At 40.3% G+C, this 19732-nt stretch overlaps 2 protein-coding genes across 5 annotated transcripts in view; both read right to left on the reverse strand.

Annotated features, from left to right (window-relative positions):
* ark2ca (arkadia (RNF111) C-terminal like ring finger ubiquitin ligase 2Ca) overlaps positions 1–1176 on the reverse strand; it is a 15985-nt gene extending 14809 nt beyond the window's left edge. For both annotated transcript variants that reach the window (XM_079523801.1, XM_079523802.1), the window contains exon 1: positions 848–1176. In XM_079523801.1, coding sequence (XP_079379927.1) covers positions 848–908 — 61 coding nt within the window. In that variant the 5' untranslated portion in view covers positions 909–1176. The remainder of the gene's footprint in view (positions 1–847) is intronic.
* A 2157-nt stretch (positions 1177–3333) lies between these two features.
* On the reverse strand, positions 3334–17907 carry ark2n (arkadia (rnf111) N-terminal like PKA signaling regulator 2n). 3 transcript variants are annotated; one of them, XM_079523738.1, is made up of 5 exons: positions 17633–17903; positions 14508–15395; positions 8884–9054; positions 8318–8429; positions 3334–7408 (listed from the first exon to the last, which is right to left on the reverse strand). In XM_079523738.1, exons 2-5 carry the CDS (start codon positions 15328–15330, stop codon positions 7213–7215), a joined length of 1302 nt encoding a protein of 433 aa, XP_079379864.1. In that variant the 5' UTR covers positions 15331–15395; positions 17633–17903; the 3' UTR covers positions 3334–7212. The 3 variants fall into 3 exon arrangements, with proteins under 3 accessions (XP_079379864.1, XP_079379866.1, XP_079379865.1); XM_079523740.1 differs by lacking the exon at positions 8884–9054 and having other exon boundaries at positions 17633–17894; XM_079523739.1 differs by lacking the exons at positions 3334–7408; positions 8318–8429; positions 8884–9054 and adding an exon at positions 9521–12204 and having other exon boundaries at positions 17633–17907.
* Positions 17908–19732: the final 1825 nt, after the last annotated feature.

The following is a 19732-nucleotide window of genomic DNA, read 5'->3' on the forward strand; positions in this document are numbered from 1 at the left end:
GGACCCACAGTGGTCCTTGAGGGGGTCCCCCAGCTTAATGATTGACAGTTGGGATCCAAATAGACACTTACAGGTCTGTAACTCTGAGTGTGCAAATGAAACCAAAATGACCCTTTCAGGTTAATTAGCTTCGATTTGTAGATCCTCAGGGTTAAAGTAACAGTAACAGATTTTAGTAGACATAGGGACCGTCTCAGAGATTAAAAAAAGAAAAAAACATGAAATGGATGTCCATGGCATGGTTTAGTGCATATAAAACTGGGGATCTTAATGAAATTAAAACAAGGTTGAGCTTGTCCAAATTGCAGAACATGGCCATTGACCAAGATGAGCCCAAATTTGATTGTGAGCAGATCAATAGCAGTAATCGATATAACGGTTTAATATGAATATAAACACCGTATAAATGAATTCAAATCCACCAAAACAAAACGCTGCACGATGAGCCATTGTTGTGCACACTGCACACACAGCTGACAGACGGCTAGTAGTAGCATCAACAGTGCTAGCTATGTGATCAATGACAGCTGCGTGTTAATAAGGCCCAAGTATTCATCTAACGTCTAAACGATATCTCAAAACGGAGCTTCACATAATCTTAAAAATAGCACGATCGCTAAGGCTTCGATTAATTAAACAGCGGGCGATCATCATATTAGCAAATTTAGCATCATGCTGATTGCTGATACTACTGATGCTTGGATTGGGGCTAGCAGGTGTCAATACTATGTTCACATTTACATTACTGTGTGTGCGATCATCGGCGTTGAAATGATGAAAGCCGGGTCTGTGAAATGTTAATAGGGACATAATGAATACAATAAAATAAATATTTCAGAACTCATACCTCTGTTTCTAACTGAACCGAAGACGGGAAGAACCAAATATCCGACATGTACCAAGACCATCCTGGATCCTTTGTTGTGTCTATGGTGGGGGAGCCTACTGTGCTGTGTGTAGCCTGCTAGACAGATGGTCCATCCAGAGCTCCCAGACACACACTACTCTGCTAGTCTGCTGCTGCTCGCCTGAGTCGCCTCGGCTGAGCTCCCCCTCTCTGCTGCTCGACTCGACACAAAACAAAAGCCTGCTCTAGAACCTAGTCGTACGACGGTGTCGCGCGCCCGATCTACAAGCTCACGACGCGTCGTCTTGAGTAAACCGGTGAGCTTTTAGATCGGCTATTTTCACAAAGCACACAGACCGACAGAGAGACGGGTCGTCGCGGGACCATGAATCCGGTGACACCTCTGCTAAAAACAATGAGATCAGCATGGGGGGGAGGAGGGAGGGGGTAACGGGTTCCTCCCTCCCCTATGTGAATTACTAGTATTTACTAGTAGTTAGTAAATAAATACTAGTAAATACTACACAGTAATAACATCTTTTATATATATATATATATATATATATATATATATATATATATATATATACACACACACATATGTGTGTGTGTGTGTGTGTGTGTGCGTGTATTTTAATTTTTGTACTCTTGAATTAATAAGTACTTTTAAATGCATGAAGGTTACTTTTGAGTAATCTGTAAAGGAAGTATTGGACTGAGCAAAGTAACTCTCTTGCAGTAGGCTATGCTGTGCTGAGTAGCCTAACATTTGACCTACAGTACTTTGACTACTGGGGTTGAGTACTTTGTCCAACACTAGTTGTAGGCCTATCAAATAAAGAAACCTGCCGATTTATACAAGCTCACAACGCGACGGATGGAGTCGGAGAGACTGGATGGAACAGATGGGATGGGGATGTCAGTCACCCCCCACCATAAGCCTAGGGGCACACAAACTGAAACCTATCTCTCAGTATTGTAAAGACAGATGTCTGTGTGTAACTGATGTTGGCCCTTTACTCTCATTTAGGCAACCAAAGATCTTTCCTTTGCAGTCACAAGAACAGCATTACAATAAATATTCTTCATTCTCAATATCATCCATAAAGTCAGAGATTGTATAGAAATGAAGCAAGACAATAATGCAAAGACTGAGTAGCTAACCATGTTACTGTGGTTGCTGCTTTAGTAGTATTCTATTAATTATTTCTTACTTACGGTATTCATTTATTTTACTAACAATTCCAAACAACATGGTTGTGTTCTACTTGCCAAACATTGTGTTAACTTACTTTTAACAATGTCCCGGTAGTACTTATGTTACAGCAACGCCCTCTGGTGGTGGTTGTAGCAATAACTGTACAAAGTGAGGGGCACACAATCATGGAACATCACGTGAAGACTTACTTACATAATAATTAAATATGATTTAACACTGAATATTGTCATATTATCAGGCAGGACATTATTCGCCAGAAGCATTTAAATTGGGGGTTAAAGCAGCACAATTATTAGCATACCGCTGACCTCATGGTGGGCAAAGATGTCCACTTACTTCACACGGGTGTGATTTTTTTCTTTTAAATAGTAAAATTAGCAATTCTACAAGCTCACATGTTGTGAGCTTGTAGGACATTGCTATTTTGTAGATATGCTATTACTCACACGTCAAAGTATATAGAATTAAGTTTGGGATAAAGGCCAAATCAGACTGCATTGCTCCTCATTATTATTAATGTTGTACTCCCCCTCCCTAGTGGCAGATGCCAAAACTTGAGCTCTGACCCCGATCCTTTAGGGGTGAGGAGGTGGGGAGGTAGTTGTCTATGATGCTAGAGTCTACCAAGACCTCAGTACTGGGAGAGGGGTTTGCAGCAAGGGTGGTATGATGGGACAACTCTGGTACAACAGGTTTGGCCCAAAAAGCATTTCCTGCGTTCACAGCCCACTCAGGACTCAGGACACAAGATGATCTAATGCCATACCAGTGAAAAATCCAGATTTTGGATCAGATTTGAGATCATTTCTTAGCTATACCATTAAAATAGTCTGAGCTCCAAATTGGGCGACACGGTCTAAAATAGACAGTGTACTGTAGATATTTGTGTGTACCAATACTTGCCTTTTAGAACACATGCTGTATTTTGTGAATTGTATCTACACATGAAAATGATATTCATTGGTGAATGTATTTTACTGATTTCAATGTGTATCCATTTCTACTGGATAATGAAATTCAGTGTGTAAGTTACAAGATTGATCACTTGTTACTTTTGGAACTTTTAATTTAACATTAATTCTGTTTTTACCATTATGTAAGCTACACCTGTCATCATCATACCCCAAAAGATACCCATCTTGTATATTTGGGACAAGAAAATGAATTACAAATCAGTAATTAAATAATAATCTATTTAATTTTAAAATAGTTTCCTTTTGTTCTACAGACTAGTTCAAGGAAGTCAAGGATTTGCAGAAGCAACAAAAATATTAACACTTGTGTTGTTTACTTAAAATACTGACAGTAAAAGTGAAAATAACAAATATTGGTAAATTATTGGTAATGGCCGGGCCACTATTTCAGTTGAGGATAAACTGTGGCAAAACAACCATATATAAGTATCAATGTCTTAGTATCTAGAAAATCACTATCCCTTATATGAGCAATGTCTTAATAACTTTCAATCTCCCCAATTTTGGGCTGGGTCCTTATACGTAAACATTTTCAAACAATTTGAAAATATTTTAAATATTTGTCATATGACAAAATATCTAATGTTAGCTCATGTGTGACAATAACCACGAGCCACGAGGAACAGTAAATTGGATCGATCCATTATATATGAAATGGTTTGGTAAAAATCATTATAGCTGCATACTGATAGCTGTGGATAGAACTGGCCAAATGGAAAGAAAAAACATCAAAGTAAAAATGGACTTTAAAAATAGTAACCATCATATCAGACAATTTCACATTGGCTCAGATAACTGAAGGTACAACATGAAATCATATTACAATATCATAATTATATCATAATATCAATACTTAAGCAAATTCAGGTTTAAATGACAAAGCTGAAAATAAAACGCAACAGTGAACATAATTGGGATATTTAAATATCAATATTTGTTACAAGTTTCCATCTAAACTTTGGTACAGTTCATGTGTGTATAGCATGTTCCCTTTCTGGACTGGCAGGAAAAAAGATAAATTATAATTACTCAGATTTGAGATCATTTCTTATGCTATACCATTAAAATAGTGCTTCAGTGGTAAGATCGCAGAATGTGACATTGGATTGTTGAAGTTAAATAGCTTGTCTGCAGTCACACTAGGGTTGCAGTACTGCATAAGACTGCAGTACTGCATTAGGGGTAAAAACAGTTCATACATTACATAATGTCTACTATAAGCCCCACAAATGGGCACAAGCTCATCATCACTTAAACTCTAAATAACTATGTACTAAATTCACACCTATTATTAAAATATTTTTAGATAGCAAAATCGGCTGCTTTTTAAGGTAAAAGAATAGGCTCTATATGATTCTGAAAGAAAATAGTGCACATTTCAAGGCATTCAGGCCATCTTGCTTTGAAATACTCATTGGAAGATACATTTCATTATGCCCGATTTATACTTGGTATGCGCTGCACCATGTTGTGAGCTTGTAGATCGGATAACCTTTGGTGAGTGACTCCGGCATGCAAATAAGTATAAATCAGGCTTCAGTTATAGTAAAGGGATACGGGAGGGGGGAAAAAACGAACCTCTCAAACAACACAAGATGAGCAAACAAACTATAAGTGCACAAGTCAGTAAAGCAGGGTCATACATTCACCCACTATTAAATTACATGGGGCACTTTCAGACTTTCCCTAGCCACTTTCAACCGAATCCCTGGAGACAGACTGCTGGCTCGCAGTTTTCAAATTTCATACATGTTAAGAGCTGAAAAGGAGCAGAAAACATAGCAGCCGCTTCCATTTTGTCTTTGCAGTCACATAAATATGTCCTACTGGGAACCAAATTAGTCAGAAGTCTAACGATCTAGCTGCTTAGCAGAAATGGCAATTAAAATACTGTATATATATTTTTGTGTGAACAAAATTACTCTGTAGCATTTGAACATTGTTGAAGACTTGTTTGGCTTGAGAGACTACTTTCAACCTGGTGTCCATATATTGGGCATGTCATTAGTTTTGAACATTTTCCAAAATAGCACAAATTGCAGATCTGTATGTGAACTTGCAGATGTTATAGTTTGGGGTAAAGTTTTGAAAGTACAAGATAGGGCTTAAGTGGCTAGAGCACAAAGGTGGCTTCAACATACAAGGTGTCAAAACAAAGGTATCCCATTATACATTAGAGGAGACACCGTAGTACTACTGAATAGCCTTTGTGTGTGAGTGTGTTGGCCCTGAGGCAGATTTTGACCAGTGTTTTTCCTGTTTTCTTTCTTACAAAAAGGAAAAAATAAATCATATTAATGTGGTTGACACCAACAAAAACAAATACAGCGAACTTCAAATAAAACAGATACTTCCACGACTGCACCAAAAGCACAAAGCTTTATGCTAGGCATAAAAAAAAAGAGAAGAAATTCATCAATGCAGGCTGAACTAAGTTTTGAAACAGTGGTGAGACTTTAGAAAATAAAACTAAATTTGACCTAGCCTAGTGTGACGGACAGTCAAACATCTATCTATTGTAAAACATCAACTGTAGAGCCGATGTTTTTTGTCTCGACTCCAGATGGCTGTTAGAAAATAAAACAATCCAGTCTGAATATAACATGAAAGTCTGTATAGTGGAGCAGGACAGGTCTGACATCAATTGACCAGCTCCACCTCAAGCAGCAGCTATGTTAAATGCTTATTTATACACCATGTATGACAGGAGTTGCACACCAAATACAGGCTTGTAAATCGCTGTTTTCAGTGCACGACTCCATCGTACCACGAAATATAAAGCCCCCTGGCAAACAGAGTCTGTTTAGTTTGCAAACGACAGTTTAGTAAACGACATGTTTAAAACACGCTCTGCAGGAGACTACCCATCTCTAGAAGAGGGTCCGTCTGTGTCTAGAGCTAAATCTCACAAACTGCTGGAGAACTTCTTTCACGTTTTTTTACTTTCAACATTTTAAATAATGTTTATTTTAATCATTTCAACTAGTTCAATGGGGATTTGATCAGGCTGAAACCGTGGCCATATTTGGAGTCATGGATATGTCGGACTACTCACGTCACAGGCTGGCCACAGGAAGTCCAAGGACCACATTGGAGCCACGCCATTCCCACGTGGAACCCTGGATCCACACGATTTGATTATTTTCAATCAAACCCAGTTTTGATTCCTGAGTTCTTTCAGATGTGTTAAAAACGTACTGACCAATAAAAAGTGCATTGACTCCGTGTGCAAGGACTATAACCACTTAAACCCTATACTTAGTTGACCGGAGTCCTCCAGGGAATCTATAGTACACTAGCCCTCCCCCAAATATGAATCTTCCCCAAAAATAAGAGTATCAACAAGCTCACAGAGCTTCTAAATCAGTTATTTTCACCGAATGTTCACCCCCAGAATAGGGACACTAGGGTTCAAGTGGTTACATCAGGCTATACTGTACACACAGCAAGCATTTACACACAATGCCTACTGCGACCACAGCCGTCATCGGGATACATGAGGTACTAGGAAAAACTTGGGGAATATATTGCTATGCATTAAAGTTGATTTCCGGTTTTCTACCTGAACTCGATGTGCCTCGCCTTCAGCAACTCTGTTCTCAAATTATTTGTTGGAAAACAATGATCAGGGAATCACTTCAGTAGAATGGTGTCGCTGTCAGGCAGAAACCTTGTATCTCCACATTTCTACTTTTTGTAAATTAATGCCCTACTTCATCATACTACAGTGTCACACAAACATAGCAAAAAAATTGCCGATCTGCAAGCTCAAGCTTGTAGATGTGATTTTGCTATAAAGAAAGAAAAAGAAAATAAGAAAGTGAAAAGTGGTAAAGTGTGTCTGTGGGTTTTATAAATATTGAACAAATGAAAAGTATTAAGAGCTTGTGACTAAATAATTACTACATTGGATCCATTGTAACAAGGTTCTTTCCCCCCCATTTTCTAGTTTTGGACATACAAAGGTTTCCAACCAACAGCGACAATGGCTTTGATATACAAGATTGTTCAACAGCAGGTTGACAACAAACAAAACAGCACTCTTGAACAGGACTCTCCGCCACAAGCAGTTACAGGGTGCAGCGGCCGCTACTCAAGGAAGGTTTTCCACCGTTAAGATTACGAAGGGACCCGGTTTGGAGGTGTGTGTGTGTGGGGGGTGTACAAGTGACTCAGAGTAGGTATTTGTGTCCAGTGTCCTCGTCCAGGGTGAGGTCAACCACCTCGGGAGGGGACACCCAGTTCGGCTGAGGTGAAATGCTAGTCCAGAGCTGTGGCGGCTGCCTCGTGCTGCTGTTCAGTGGCTCCGCAGAGTTGGCCTTCCAGGAGGACAAGCTCTTAATGACCCCGCCACAAGGATGGGCACAACTGTAAAAACATATTGACAAGCTTAGTTAACCACTTAACCCATTTTGACCTGAGATCAGATTCTAAAAATGTCTTCTAAATCCTGACAGTTTTCTGAAAAAGCTATGTTTCTATGTCAGTCGTACAAGTTCATAGCGCGGCACTCGGTGCCGTGCTATGAGCTTGTAGATCTGCTATTTTTCAATAGCTAAAGCATAACATAATGCTAACACCAAAAGAGGTTCCTGCCCAAAATGGGTTAAGACCTCTATTCTCAGCTAAGCCAAAATGGACCCGAGTGGCAACTGTACTGTACCACTTTTTCCCCTCCACACCATAGTAGCCGATCTACAAGCTCACAATGTGAGCAACAGGATACGTTCTGAGCTTGTATATCTGCTATTTTTGGCAAAAGATCCCCCCAGAATAGCTATGGTGGTGGGATTCAAGTGGTTAAAGCCACTTTCAACCCGGTATCCCTATTTTGGGCATGTCATATTGTAGGGGAATATTTAAATATATTTCGAAACATAAAACAAAATGGAAAACAGGAGATTATTATTATTTTTAATTTTTGAATAAGAATTTGAAGGTTTTCAGAAACCTTAGGTTAGGTTTTGAAGGTCTATATGGTCGGTTATTTTCATCTGGTGCTGTGCAAGTAGGGAAGGTTTTCTCTTTACATTCACTACTCTGATAGCATGAACTAAACAAAAACTAATAGAAAGTAGCTTCTACCAATACAGTAAAAAGTGACTTTGTTTTGGTCAATATTTCAACCTGATGTCTCTATTTCGCACATGAAAATATAGGTGAACATTTTCCAAAAAGGTTAACAATTTATGTTTTGCAATTAAAAAATTGGTTTAGCACTTATTTACCAGTAGTTGGAAGACAGTGTCATGGGAAAAGGTGGAAGACTATTTTTACCGTGTGTTTTCCTGCACTCCTACTATTTCCACTTCACTATCTGAGGAGGCAACATTAATGGGCCCCTTGTGCTGAGAACTCTCCCTGTGGGACAGCTCTGCCTCCATGTGACCTGAAACACACAGAGGGAAAACAATCAGACCAGGTTCCACGGAGAGCCACAGGTTACGCTGACACAAAAGACAGCATGTGCTTTGACACAGACAGGGACAAATCGAAAGATGGATTTCTGACCATTTTCAACAGCGGACTGGATTGGGTGGAGTTAACACTCAACAAATGACTAAATACATTTGTTCACAACTTCATCTTCATCAATTTCCTGTGCTGAAGCAGAGCTGGGAAAATATCTTAATACTAAAAGCAAGACAGCCAAGAATGGAAACTGAAGACAGCAGACAGTACTTCAAAAGACGTCTTGCTGAGATTCGTATAAAGACTGAAAGTCAGAACCTTTTCCCCCACTTGGTATGTTGCATATTGGTGACACCACGAGTCTACAACTGTCTGGTCTCCATTGAGAGGAGTGGATATTTTCAGTTGGATACACCGGGTTTGTAACTGACCTGAGAAAGCGCTCAGAGCTCTTATGCACCCAGAGTGAGCTGCCATATCCTGGTCTCTGTGTGTTTTTAGCTCACGCTTTATCACCGTGGCCCGGACGGTCTCCATACTCATACTCTCCTGGTTAGAATCAGTGTCAGAAATATCATAGTGACCCACTACTGGAGGACCGTCTGCAGAAAACAAAGAAAACACATTCAAATAACGCCCACGAGGATTAGGATTGTGCTTGGGACAGCCAGCCACAACCACTGTACGAGTTTGTAAAGAAATACGACTTTTGTTTATTTTCGTCTACAATAGCCTAAGCACGGATTAAAGTACTGATGAAAAGGCTTAATGCAAAAATAATGTATGCACTTATTGCAATTATATTATGGTACAGGTTTGCGGTGTTGAAATACTTCAACCGTAAATGAAGACAAATGCCGTGATGTGTACGTTGATGCTTTCAGTTGACGTTAACACTTTTTGTTTTACTTAGTCCAGTAATATGCCCTATACATTTAAAATTGGGTGCAAGCTAATATTAACCACTTTAAACCTGGCATCCCTATTTTGGGGACAATGTAGGCAGAAATGGTCAATAATTGGTTACGTGTGTGCATGGTTTGTAATGAACTAAAACATACTGCAGCATTTATTTTCAGTCTTTGTTTATTGACCTTAAATAATAAGCCATTCACAAAAACCACACCAGGATGCAAAACCTCTCATTCCATGATTCCGAATAAAAGCAAAAATGAGCCAAAAATAATTATTCCCTACTGGAGAGTCAAAATGTGTTACTTGGGACACACATTATCTGGACAGCACCACAAACATTCACCAGCATTACCAGAACAAACCTAGCAAAGCTTAGACAACGAACATACTGGAGATGATGTACGAATATAAACCGGTCTAATCTCTTTGGTAAATACGACTAGACTGTCCTCAATTATTTTATTAACTAAGTCCAAGTCACAGAGACATTTGTATTGTGGACTAACCTGTTCAGACAACTTATTGGGTCCATTAAAAACAAAATAGCAAAGTCACTTTTGTTCGAAAATGAAAGCAATATGAAGAGAATTGAAACAAAACCAGAAGACCGAGAGAAACTAGATGAGAAAAGGACCTTACCGTTGCCAATGTGTTGCTCATAAAACACTCAATACAAATGTACATAACCACATGAGGAATCACATGCAACAGGAAGGACAATATTTGAATGCACCGAGTTGAAATAATTGTAGAACTAATTCTTACAAGCCTACAAATATACATAAAATGCAATATTAATATGCTAACTAAATTATTAAGATTAGGCCCGGGATCCCTTTAATGTCCATGACGATTAGGTAGTGTTTGGAGTGTCAAGTAAAAGGTCTGTGACACCATGGTCATCCATGTCTGCAATGCAAAGGTGGATTGAAGAGAACATTAATAGTTCACCCGAAAAGACCACAGCATGTGAACCAGAAGGACACTTCACCATCAGAAGGATTGGAAATCTGTAAACGTTGCCATGCATCTATATTAATGCGGTAATCTCTTTAACCACTTAAGCCCTACAATGACTTTATTTATTTTTTTAATAAAAACGAGTCGATCTACAAGTAGATTTCAGGGGGTGGGGTGTATTGAAAAACACACGCCAGGCTTAGAAGTGGTTAACACAGTAGTTGTAACTACTAGAGTACAAACTGAAAAGAAAGAAGGGGGGAAAAAGGCAGCATTTTGTTGAAACATAGGCCAAGCTGGCAGAAGAAAATGCCAGTGCATGTAAACCTAACCAGAATGATATATGGATAGAGATTTGAGGCTATTCATATTGCAGCCAATACCTACAACAAAAGACCACATACCATATTTAATGCTCATTGTCTATACATAGGCTGGTCAAAACAAACGTTGGGAGTGATTTGTCCCTCACTAGTTTCAGTTATTACTGCACAAGGGCAGTATGGCAGCAAAGATTAACAAAAATAATGTAAAAAACTTAAATGCAAATCTAATCTTCACTACCTACAAAATACATTCTTAAAACAAATGTGGAAATTTGTGTTTGTTAGTCTATTGCAGTAATAATATATTATAGGTATATCATTTTCTTGAACTTTTTAAATTTTTATTTAGTAAAGCTATGCAACCAAAGCATCGGTTGCCACGTTGAAAAAAGTTATAAACCGATTATGAGCAAAGTGCACACTGCAGACCAAGGGCCTAGATGCTAATTAACTGCCTAGAACTTGAATTTAAAAAAAAAGAACGCTCTATGTTATCATTCCCAGCATGAATTCAAGATGACAAGGCACATGCTATCTATGAAACAGCAGCCCCATACCTATACCTAGGTACCCCATACCTAGCACTTTAATATTGGCTGCCTGGTCTGTAATGAACATTCTGTATAAATTACATTAATTTCAACTGTGCGTGCGTGTGAAGGTGAAGGCGAGAAGAGAAATAGAGAAGGCTAGTAAACAAGAAAATTATTAGAATAGGCCATACAACAAAGAAGCCCTGACTCAAATCTAACATTGCCTATTGCCTGTCTATTTCATCAATGGTAAACAGGATTCTACATTAACTCCAGGAAGTCTTTAGGCTGAACAGCACCCAGAGGGCCAGTTGAGTTATCCATGTCAGATCTCACAGTGATTCATTGCCAGCAGATGTCCAGGCTTTCAGGCCCTGTACAGCATGCAGAAGCATCTCCCTTCAACGGCTTATTATTTGCATGTATTGGTTCAGTTTAATTGTCCTCAAACTCCTCATGTAACTGACTCTTAGCAACAGTATGCAACTTGAGAGCCATAATAATGGCTGCACAGGTGACCTGTTTTAGTCATCTAAAAAGGAGTCCAGAAGTTGTGACATACATACATGGAAAATCTAAACATTCAAGACACCAGGGTCAGGAACTCCCAGGTTCCCATTTGGAGTGACCACTTCAGGTAGGATGTTGTTGTTTATAGGGGCGGGTGTGAGGTTTATATTTTCTCGGGTCAACATGTATGCAGCCATCGTCTCTGCCGACTCCGATGAGGGCAAAAAGGAACTGGGAGGGGAAGGCCGAGCCCTCCGGCCGCGACGGTGCAGACCCTCTAGTGCATCGCTTGAATGTTTGGATGAATCGTCGTCATCCGAGTCGAGGCGCGTGAGCTTCTCCATCCAAACGCGGAAGCGCTCCTCAGTCTGCCGTTGCATCACAGCAAAACGTGTCATGGCCTCCTCCAAAACACTGCCGATGCTGTTTCTGTCCCACGATCCGCTGTCCAACAGACCATGAATCTGTGCACCCACTCTGGATCTCTCCGTTGCACGTCTGAAGCCAGCTTTAAAGACATTGAGGCCAAGCCATAAGAAAATACAGTAGGACTTTTCATGCTTCGGATGTGGACTTTTGTTTTAGAAAGAAAATGACTGTTTTTGGTTACGTGCAGATCGTCTCTTTCATGCTAATGATGGACTACACATCATGCAGTCTGTGTGCAGGATGAAGTAATGGTTGATAACTTTTCTACACAAGCCCACAATAGTAGATAGATGACCGATTCATTTGCTCATGTTTGGAACGTGTGTTAAGTGATGAAACCCTAAAGAAGTAACGCAGATGAAGTACAGTATAAAACCTCAAGACAAAAAATCTAGATGCGTTAGCTGCAAAATGTCATCAGTTAGAAAAGCAAATAAGTTGGTTAAATATGAACTGACACAGGCTACTAGTACTAGTACATACTAATTACTATGGGGCATAATATAAACAAAACATCTGATTAATGCAACAACGTAGTATTAGACAGCCTAAAATGTGTCTATAGAACTAAATCTGTGGTTTTAGCTTAGTTCCTAGTTTGCCACAATGATAGGACGAAATAGGCAACCAAACTCAAACCCAAAACCAAATATTGAGAGACAAGGGATTATAGTCAAAGTATAAATCTAATATAAATAGGGGGACTCTCCCAACAGTAGGCAGAAGGTCATGTTCAACCAACCCAACCAGTTACAGTACAGTGAGTACACAGTTACTGTAGTTGGAAATATAAAGTTAAACAGGAGACATCGATGATGTAATAGACATAAGACACATTTTGTCTGCTGCTACTTTTGATGTTTCGCCTTCATGGCTGCTATTCTAAGAATCAACACGCTAAAACATGTAACAGAACTCAACTCAAACAATGTTGAGAGAGAGAAGTTTCACTTTCAAACCACCAACTTCAAAGAAGAGCAATTTCTGGTACTATGGAGACCATTCCACTGAACCAAATACTTAAAACTAAAAACAAAGCCCAAGACTGAGCCTCTGCTTTGGATCAGGAAGAAGTCACATCTGACAAATCAGGGCTTTGGGGATAGGCTTGTTTGAAACCCACCGTTACACATGACAGCAGTTGAATTTCATACAATACAGTATAGCCGGATTGACAGGTTATTTGGCGTACTGAAAAAAGACAACTACTTCGACCCAACTCTCCTTTCCGTTAGTAGGTAGGTATATAATCTCTCAAATACAAAATGATTGATCAAATTCATCATGACATATTTTTAACCAATGCTATTAGCTTCGATTCTCAGATATCAATTTAGCTACTACAATACTCAGAATAACACCAGTGAAAAGCAGCGATCACAAAGTCAGACTAATCACATACATAACATTACATAGGCCTATTCAGAGCAAACAGCCTACTGAGAATAAAAATGGCTCACTCCTGGAAGCACAGAAATAGCAACAGAGGTTAGCCTATAAATGAACCCATTTAGGACATTTAATTTAAGTTGAATAAAGCCCCTAGATTTCCACAGCATGCAAACATTTAGACAGAACACTCACTACTACAAAATGCTCTTCAACATGTAAATGTGTAAATACCTAAGGCAATGGTGAATGAAGACAAATGATGAGATGAGAACATAAACACAGGTGAGACAATAAGCAAATAAACAAGCAAAACAGCACCTGTATTGATTTGTAATTACAATGTGCAGACACAACAAGCTATTTAAACAATATGATTAGGATTGCCTAACAAACCATTAGGTTTCAATCTGATGCTTGTTAAACAACTTTAACTGGTGTCCCTATTTTGGGCACGTCATTATAGGTGAAAAGTCCTAAACATATGCCAGTGTTGCATGACAAATAGCTGAAAAGTATGAGCCACCATTTGACTTTTGACATCAGTATCAGCAATTATGCAGCTGATTTGTTCCATTTGTTAACCTTTTAATATTTTAAACAATAGTCATTCTACAAGCTCTCAACACCTCACATTGAGACACATTTTGAGCTTGTAGATCTGCTATTTTCTCAATAAAATTTTTTTTTTTCAACACAATTCAATATATATTTGTATTGAATTGTTTGCTTACAAGTTAAATGTTCTCAAATAAGAAACTTTAATCAAATTTTTCAACTTTTCACATTTATTTTAAGATTCTCATTTTGGAAATACAATATCTGTCAAAACATAGGAAAATTGGGATCGGACCCAAAAATCTGGGTCAGTCTGGCTCTATTCACAACGCGTTTCTAATTCCATCAGCTATTTTCGGCACACGACATATAGATCTCAACTGGTTAAACATTACTATACTCAATATTACAGTCCTACAGCCAGTAATGTGTTACCTGGTATGTCTGTGTTGATTGTCTTGCTCCCTCCCGAGGTCTCATCATCTTCATCGTCAGATGAGCTGGTGCTGGAGTCGCATGTGAGTTCGCTGTCACTCGTACTGCTGTCCTGCAGCAGGTTGTACTTCTTCCGCGCTGCCGCCTCGCGTTTCTGTCTCAACAGACGCATGCGTTCTTTGTGCTTCTGGCTCCGATGGCCTTTTACTTTGGACAATTTGCCGTTGGTTTGCTTTTCTTGCCCTCCCACTGGTGCCATGGAGGGCTGGCAGCGGTTTTTCTTTGCCGCCATTGTGTTAGAGGGCATTTCACTTTCTGATCGCGATCTCCTAGATTTTCTGCCCCCTGTAACCACCGCAGATGTTTGCCCTCCTGTTGCCTGCCCAGGATCAGTGCCAGCTTCCATGTTGGTTGGTTCCCCTGCTCCTACCTGAGGAACAGACCTTTCTTCCCCCGAAGAGAGAGTGTCTGAGTCAGCCAGGTGGCCACTGGAGGATGGGGACACCATGCAGGCATTGGAGGAGTCACTCTCATAAACATGGCGAGAGACAGGCCTGTCACTCCCTGTGGAGGCGGGTTGAGACTCAGGGGAATCTCTGTGGAGCTCCTTCATGAGGCAAGGCATGGAGAGGAGTCCAGGCTCTGGGCTGTCTCCTTCCTTGTCCCTCGGTGGTGAGCTGGTAGTGGGTGTGGTCTCCGTTTTTAGAGAGTCCTCCTGCTCTCCCATGACAGAGGCAGTGACTGAGTCTGCATCAACAGGGCACTCTGGCAGGCTTTCAGCATCCAAAAACTCCTCTGTCTTCTCTGAGTCGGCCATCTTCATGCTAGTTCAGCCCAGAGCCCTGAGGTCCAAATGACATGGACCAAAGTCCCTGGACAGGAACTCACCTGGTGGGAGAAAACAAAACACGGCTTTACTCTCACATAAGGGCTGCTGAACAATAACCAGAACAATCAGAACCGAAATTTAGAACAATAGCTCACTTGATCTTACTCAAGTAGGTTAACAGAATAATCCAGAAGCAGTTTTCTTTTCTAATTGAGGTTGACTAACCACTTAACTCTTGTTGTACTTTGTTGTACAATGATGACGTACAAATAGGTGATCTACGTAAATCTGCCATTTTCACTTTTTACAACTTTACAAGTTTTAATTTAAATAGATAGATAATACGTTTGAAATCATTGTGATATTGATTTGATATAAAATCGCCCAGCCCTAAATGGTAAATGGTGCATTTATCTAGCACCTTTATACACCCCATTCGACTGGTATCATGTATTGAATCGGCGAAATCATCCGTTATCAGCACGTTTGAATGGTGCCAAAATGTCCATACTGGCATCCTCACTGTTCAGTATGTCATTATCTGCGATTGTAGCATTGTCATTATCACTGATGTCCTGACGGAGGCGCGCCGTTTCTGGTGGCCATGAGCTACGTGAGGCACCGCCGAGCGAGTCGCCGTGCCGAGCGTTGCGAAGGCCACCAGACCCGACTCAGCGCCGTCCGAGTTACGTCCTGATAGGCAGAGAATAGTATATATTAGTAGCTCCTAGTTCCATGCACCGACAATAGTCGGAAATGACACGTCCACCAGGGGGAAACCTTGACCAGGCTATGTGGTGAGGATGCCAGTATAGACCTTTTGGCACCATTCAATCCTGCTCTATCCAGGGCGCTTTACATAGATAGATCAATTCACCCATTCACACACACATTCATACACCGATGGCGGCTGAAACCATGCAGCCCTAAAAGGTCCAAAGTGCAATGTCACACCAATGCAACTCGTTGCAACTGCCATTGGGGATAATGGTTTCATGCAACTACATGCAATTACTCGCAGCTGTTTGGTTGCAAGGAATTGCATGGCGATTCATTGGTGCGGCTTGGGCCTAAGTCACAGATTGCTATTCTGAATTTTCTGATTGCTATCTAAGTTTCTATGGTTACCATGTACTGTAGGGCAGTTTATTCTTACAATACCACCCCTTAACTTTGCAGCTCACAGTCAAACATATGCAGGCCTTTTAAGCTGACAGAATCGAGACATGGATTGGAAACTACATTTCCAATACAAGAGATTATAAAATAAATTAAATACAAGTTACCCAATAAGTAAGTCACTTAAACACTCAAGACTACATACTGTACCAAACTACAGTAAATGGTTGTCTTAGGTAACCACTTGTGTCATCAATTTCTGTGGGTGATTGATGTTTTAAAATCACACAAATGGTGTCATTACATAGAAATTAAAGCACACAATATACTATCTCTTACAACTGGTTAATATAAATGAAAGTGAATGTCAGCCGTACATGTACATTCATGTCATAAGATTGGAGGAGCGATATCAAAACTTAATATTTGTGTCATTTCAATTGTGGTGGGGATATTATTTTTTAGCTGCGAGACGACAGGTGTGAACTTGTAGATCTGCTATTTTCACAATATTCATCTGTGGAAGTCAAACAAAATGTAATGCCTCAACTTCTACATGCTAACCTCGCGTCACCAGGGGATCCCCAGTTCAAATATGATTATTGGGGGGGGGGGGACCACTGCCCTAGGGCAGGGTGTACTATGTAGGGAACCTTGAGGGGGTCCCTACGCTCTCCCTACCTAGCACTGGACCAGGGCTACTCCCTACCCAGCTAAAGACTGATAGTTGAATTGTAAAGAGTAGAATAGATTGGGGTCCCAGAGATACATTAAATGAAATGGAGGTGCATGGCCTAATGTATATCAAACTGAGGGTCGTTGAAATTAAAAAAGGTTGAGAATCACTGCATCAAATTCATTCTCTTATGTAGCAGAGCCGAGGTCAGTTAGGCTGGACCACATCAAATGTTGTAATATTAGCTGCGTAGTGAATGGAGGGTCGGTGCGTCGGTCAACAAGTGACATAACATATACCGGCTCACACGCAGTTCATACATTCGCGACCCCAAAGCTCCAACACTGGACGCAGCAGTGATAATGCTGCGCAGTAGCCACAAGCTAACACATGCTAACACCTACTAACTATGCTGAGAGAGAGCACATTAGCCAACTGACGCTACACTACATGTTAGCATCAGAACATCGGCTAAGCTAGTTGCTAGTTAAGATAACTTACCAGGGTGTTACTATACACTCGTTTCCCGTGCGGCCCACTTTGTTGACAGCATCCTCAATTTGTAACATTAAAAAATGTTTAACTAAACCAAAGCGTCTTTAATTTTGAACTTGGGAAAAAGTGAACCGCTCTGAGTGAGCCTGAGCTCACACCTAGCTCGCAGACTAACTGTGTTTATTGTAAAATGTCTTCATCACTCAGCTCCAAGTACGTCACATGCAACACTTCCGGGGCTGAGAAGAGCAGTTTTAAAACGCGAGCGCCCCATGCCGCAAAACGCGGCATAGCACAGCATCCTTGTTTACAGAGGAACAGAACACTGTTTTGATTGATTGATTGAAATGTTTATTAACAGTTTGCAAAATTACAGTACATTTCAAGCACAAACTCAATACAAAGACTGTTAACTGTGAGTGGACGACCCAATTAAGCATTACACTTGTTTACAAGAGGGTCCACCATGTTCAATTCATCAAAACATTTAGAGACATATATAGTCAAAGAACAGAACAGGAATTCATCATAAAGGAGGTAAAAAGGGAAAAGAAACATATACAGTGAGGGGAAAAGGGGGGGAAACTGACACTGACAGTACAATACAAGTACAATAAATAATGCAAGGTAAAACGATTAAAAACTTCCAAGAGAAAAGCTAAATGACTACATATTCTGCATTATAATAATAGTCTCCATTATTCAAGCGTGTACAGTATCCCATTAAAATATGTAATGTCAATTAGATCAGATATGGCATGTATAAAAATGAAAGTTACACCTGAGGCCAGAGACATTTCCCCTAACAAAGTTTGTCAGATAAGTTAGTTAACTTCACTCTTAAAGGGTTTGTTCTGATTTATTGTATTTTTTTTTACTAAAAGCTGTAGGAGATACTTGCCATTAATATAATGGTTGCAAAGGTATTAATTGATTGCCCGAGTCCCAGGGTGGGAGTTCCGGTCTGGTTTTGGTGAATATTAAGTAGTTCCAGTCATTTGGTGGGGGCACTGTGACTGGGGGCCACACATTGAAACTAAATTAATCCACTACCACAAAACTAGCATAATTTGTATCGTTAACCCAAACCCATTTCTACCAACTTTCGTTGATCATGACATACCCATATGTCACATGGAACTATTGTGTGCCCAGTAGCACTACGCTAGCAGCAGTTAATGTGACAGGGCAGGGGTCGAAGTCGAATGAAAGTTGTGCTGAATAGTTAATACAATTTTGATGGATTTTTTTTTGTTTTTATGCATGGCCCCCCACTTCCCCAGTGCCCCCCACCAAATGACCGGATCACATCCACTGCGAATTCCTTCATCATCTTCAGTTTGATTTCAGGCAGATGTTCCATTTCCTGATCCAGTATCACTGGCAGATGAGAGAGAGCTTTCACCACAGAGGTTGTGTCAGACAGATTGACTTCAAGGTCGGTGTTCTTCTGGTCCTTGTTTAGCAGAGTGGATAGGCTGGACAGGCACAGTCCATGGCGATCATCAGCATGCGAGAGTCGCTCCAACTGTCTGTGGTGTCATTAAAACGCTGTGGTACCAGTAAAAAAAACACCATGACACCACTGATCATTGGTATACACTGACTTTTCTATGGCTGCCAATGCAACTTGGTCCAATCCTTAATCACATACGGACAAACATCTATGCCGATGCTATCTAACTTGCGGAGGTAGCGTGCCTTGTCCACGGGCAACAGATCTTTCAACGTATGGCATTGCAAATACGTTTGATAATCGCTACTCTGCTCAATATTGTTTTGAAAATGCCGCAAATTGCATTGCAGTGAATGAGCGAAAATCACAACTTCCCCCGTTTGTGGGCGGAGTCACAGTTTGAGGCGCTGTTTACGCGCCGTGGTGTCAGTGTATTCGTAACCCATATGTGAAGGAGGGTTTCTGAACTGCCTACAGCTCTCCTATGAGACATGGACTCAGTAGGAAAAAAGTGTGGTATTTTATCATGAACATTAGGCTACTTGAAGATAAGTTGAAAAGTGGTGAAGTGGTCTTTAACTTGATTTGTACTGTCCACTGTTGTAAACAAGTGTAATGCTTAATTGGGTCGTCCACTCACAGTTAACAGC

The sequence above is a fragment of the Electrona antarctica genome (genome assembly GCF_951216825.1).
Source record: "Electrona antarctica genome assembly, chromosome: 16".
In the NCBI taxonomy this organism is placed as follows: Eukaryota; Metazoa; Chordata; class Actinopteri; order Myctophiformes; family Myctophidae; genus Electrona; species Electrona antarctica.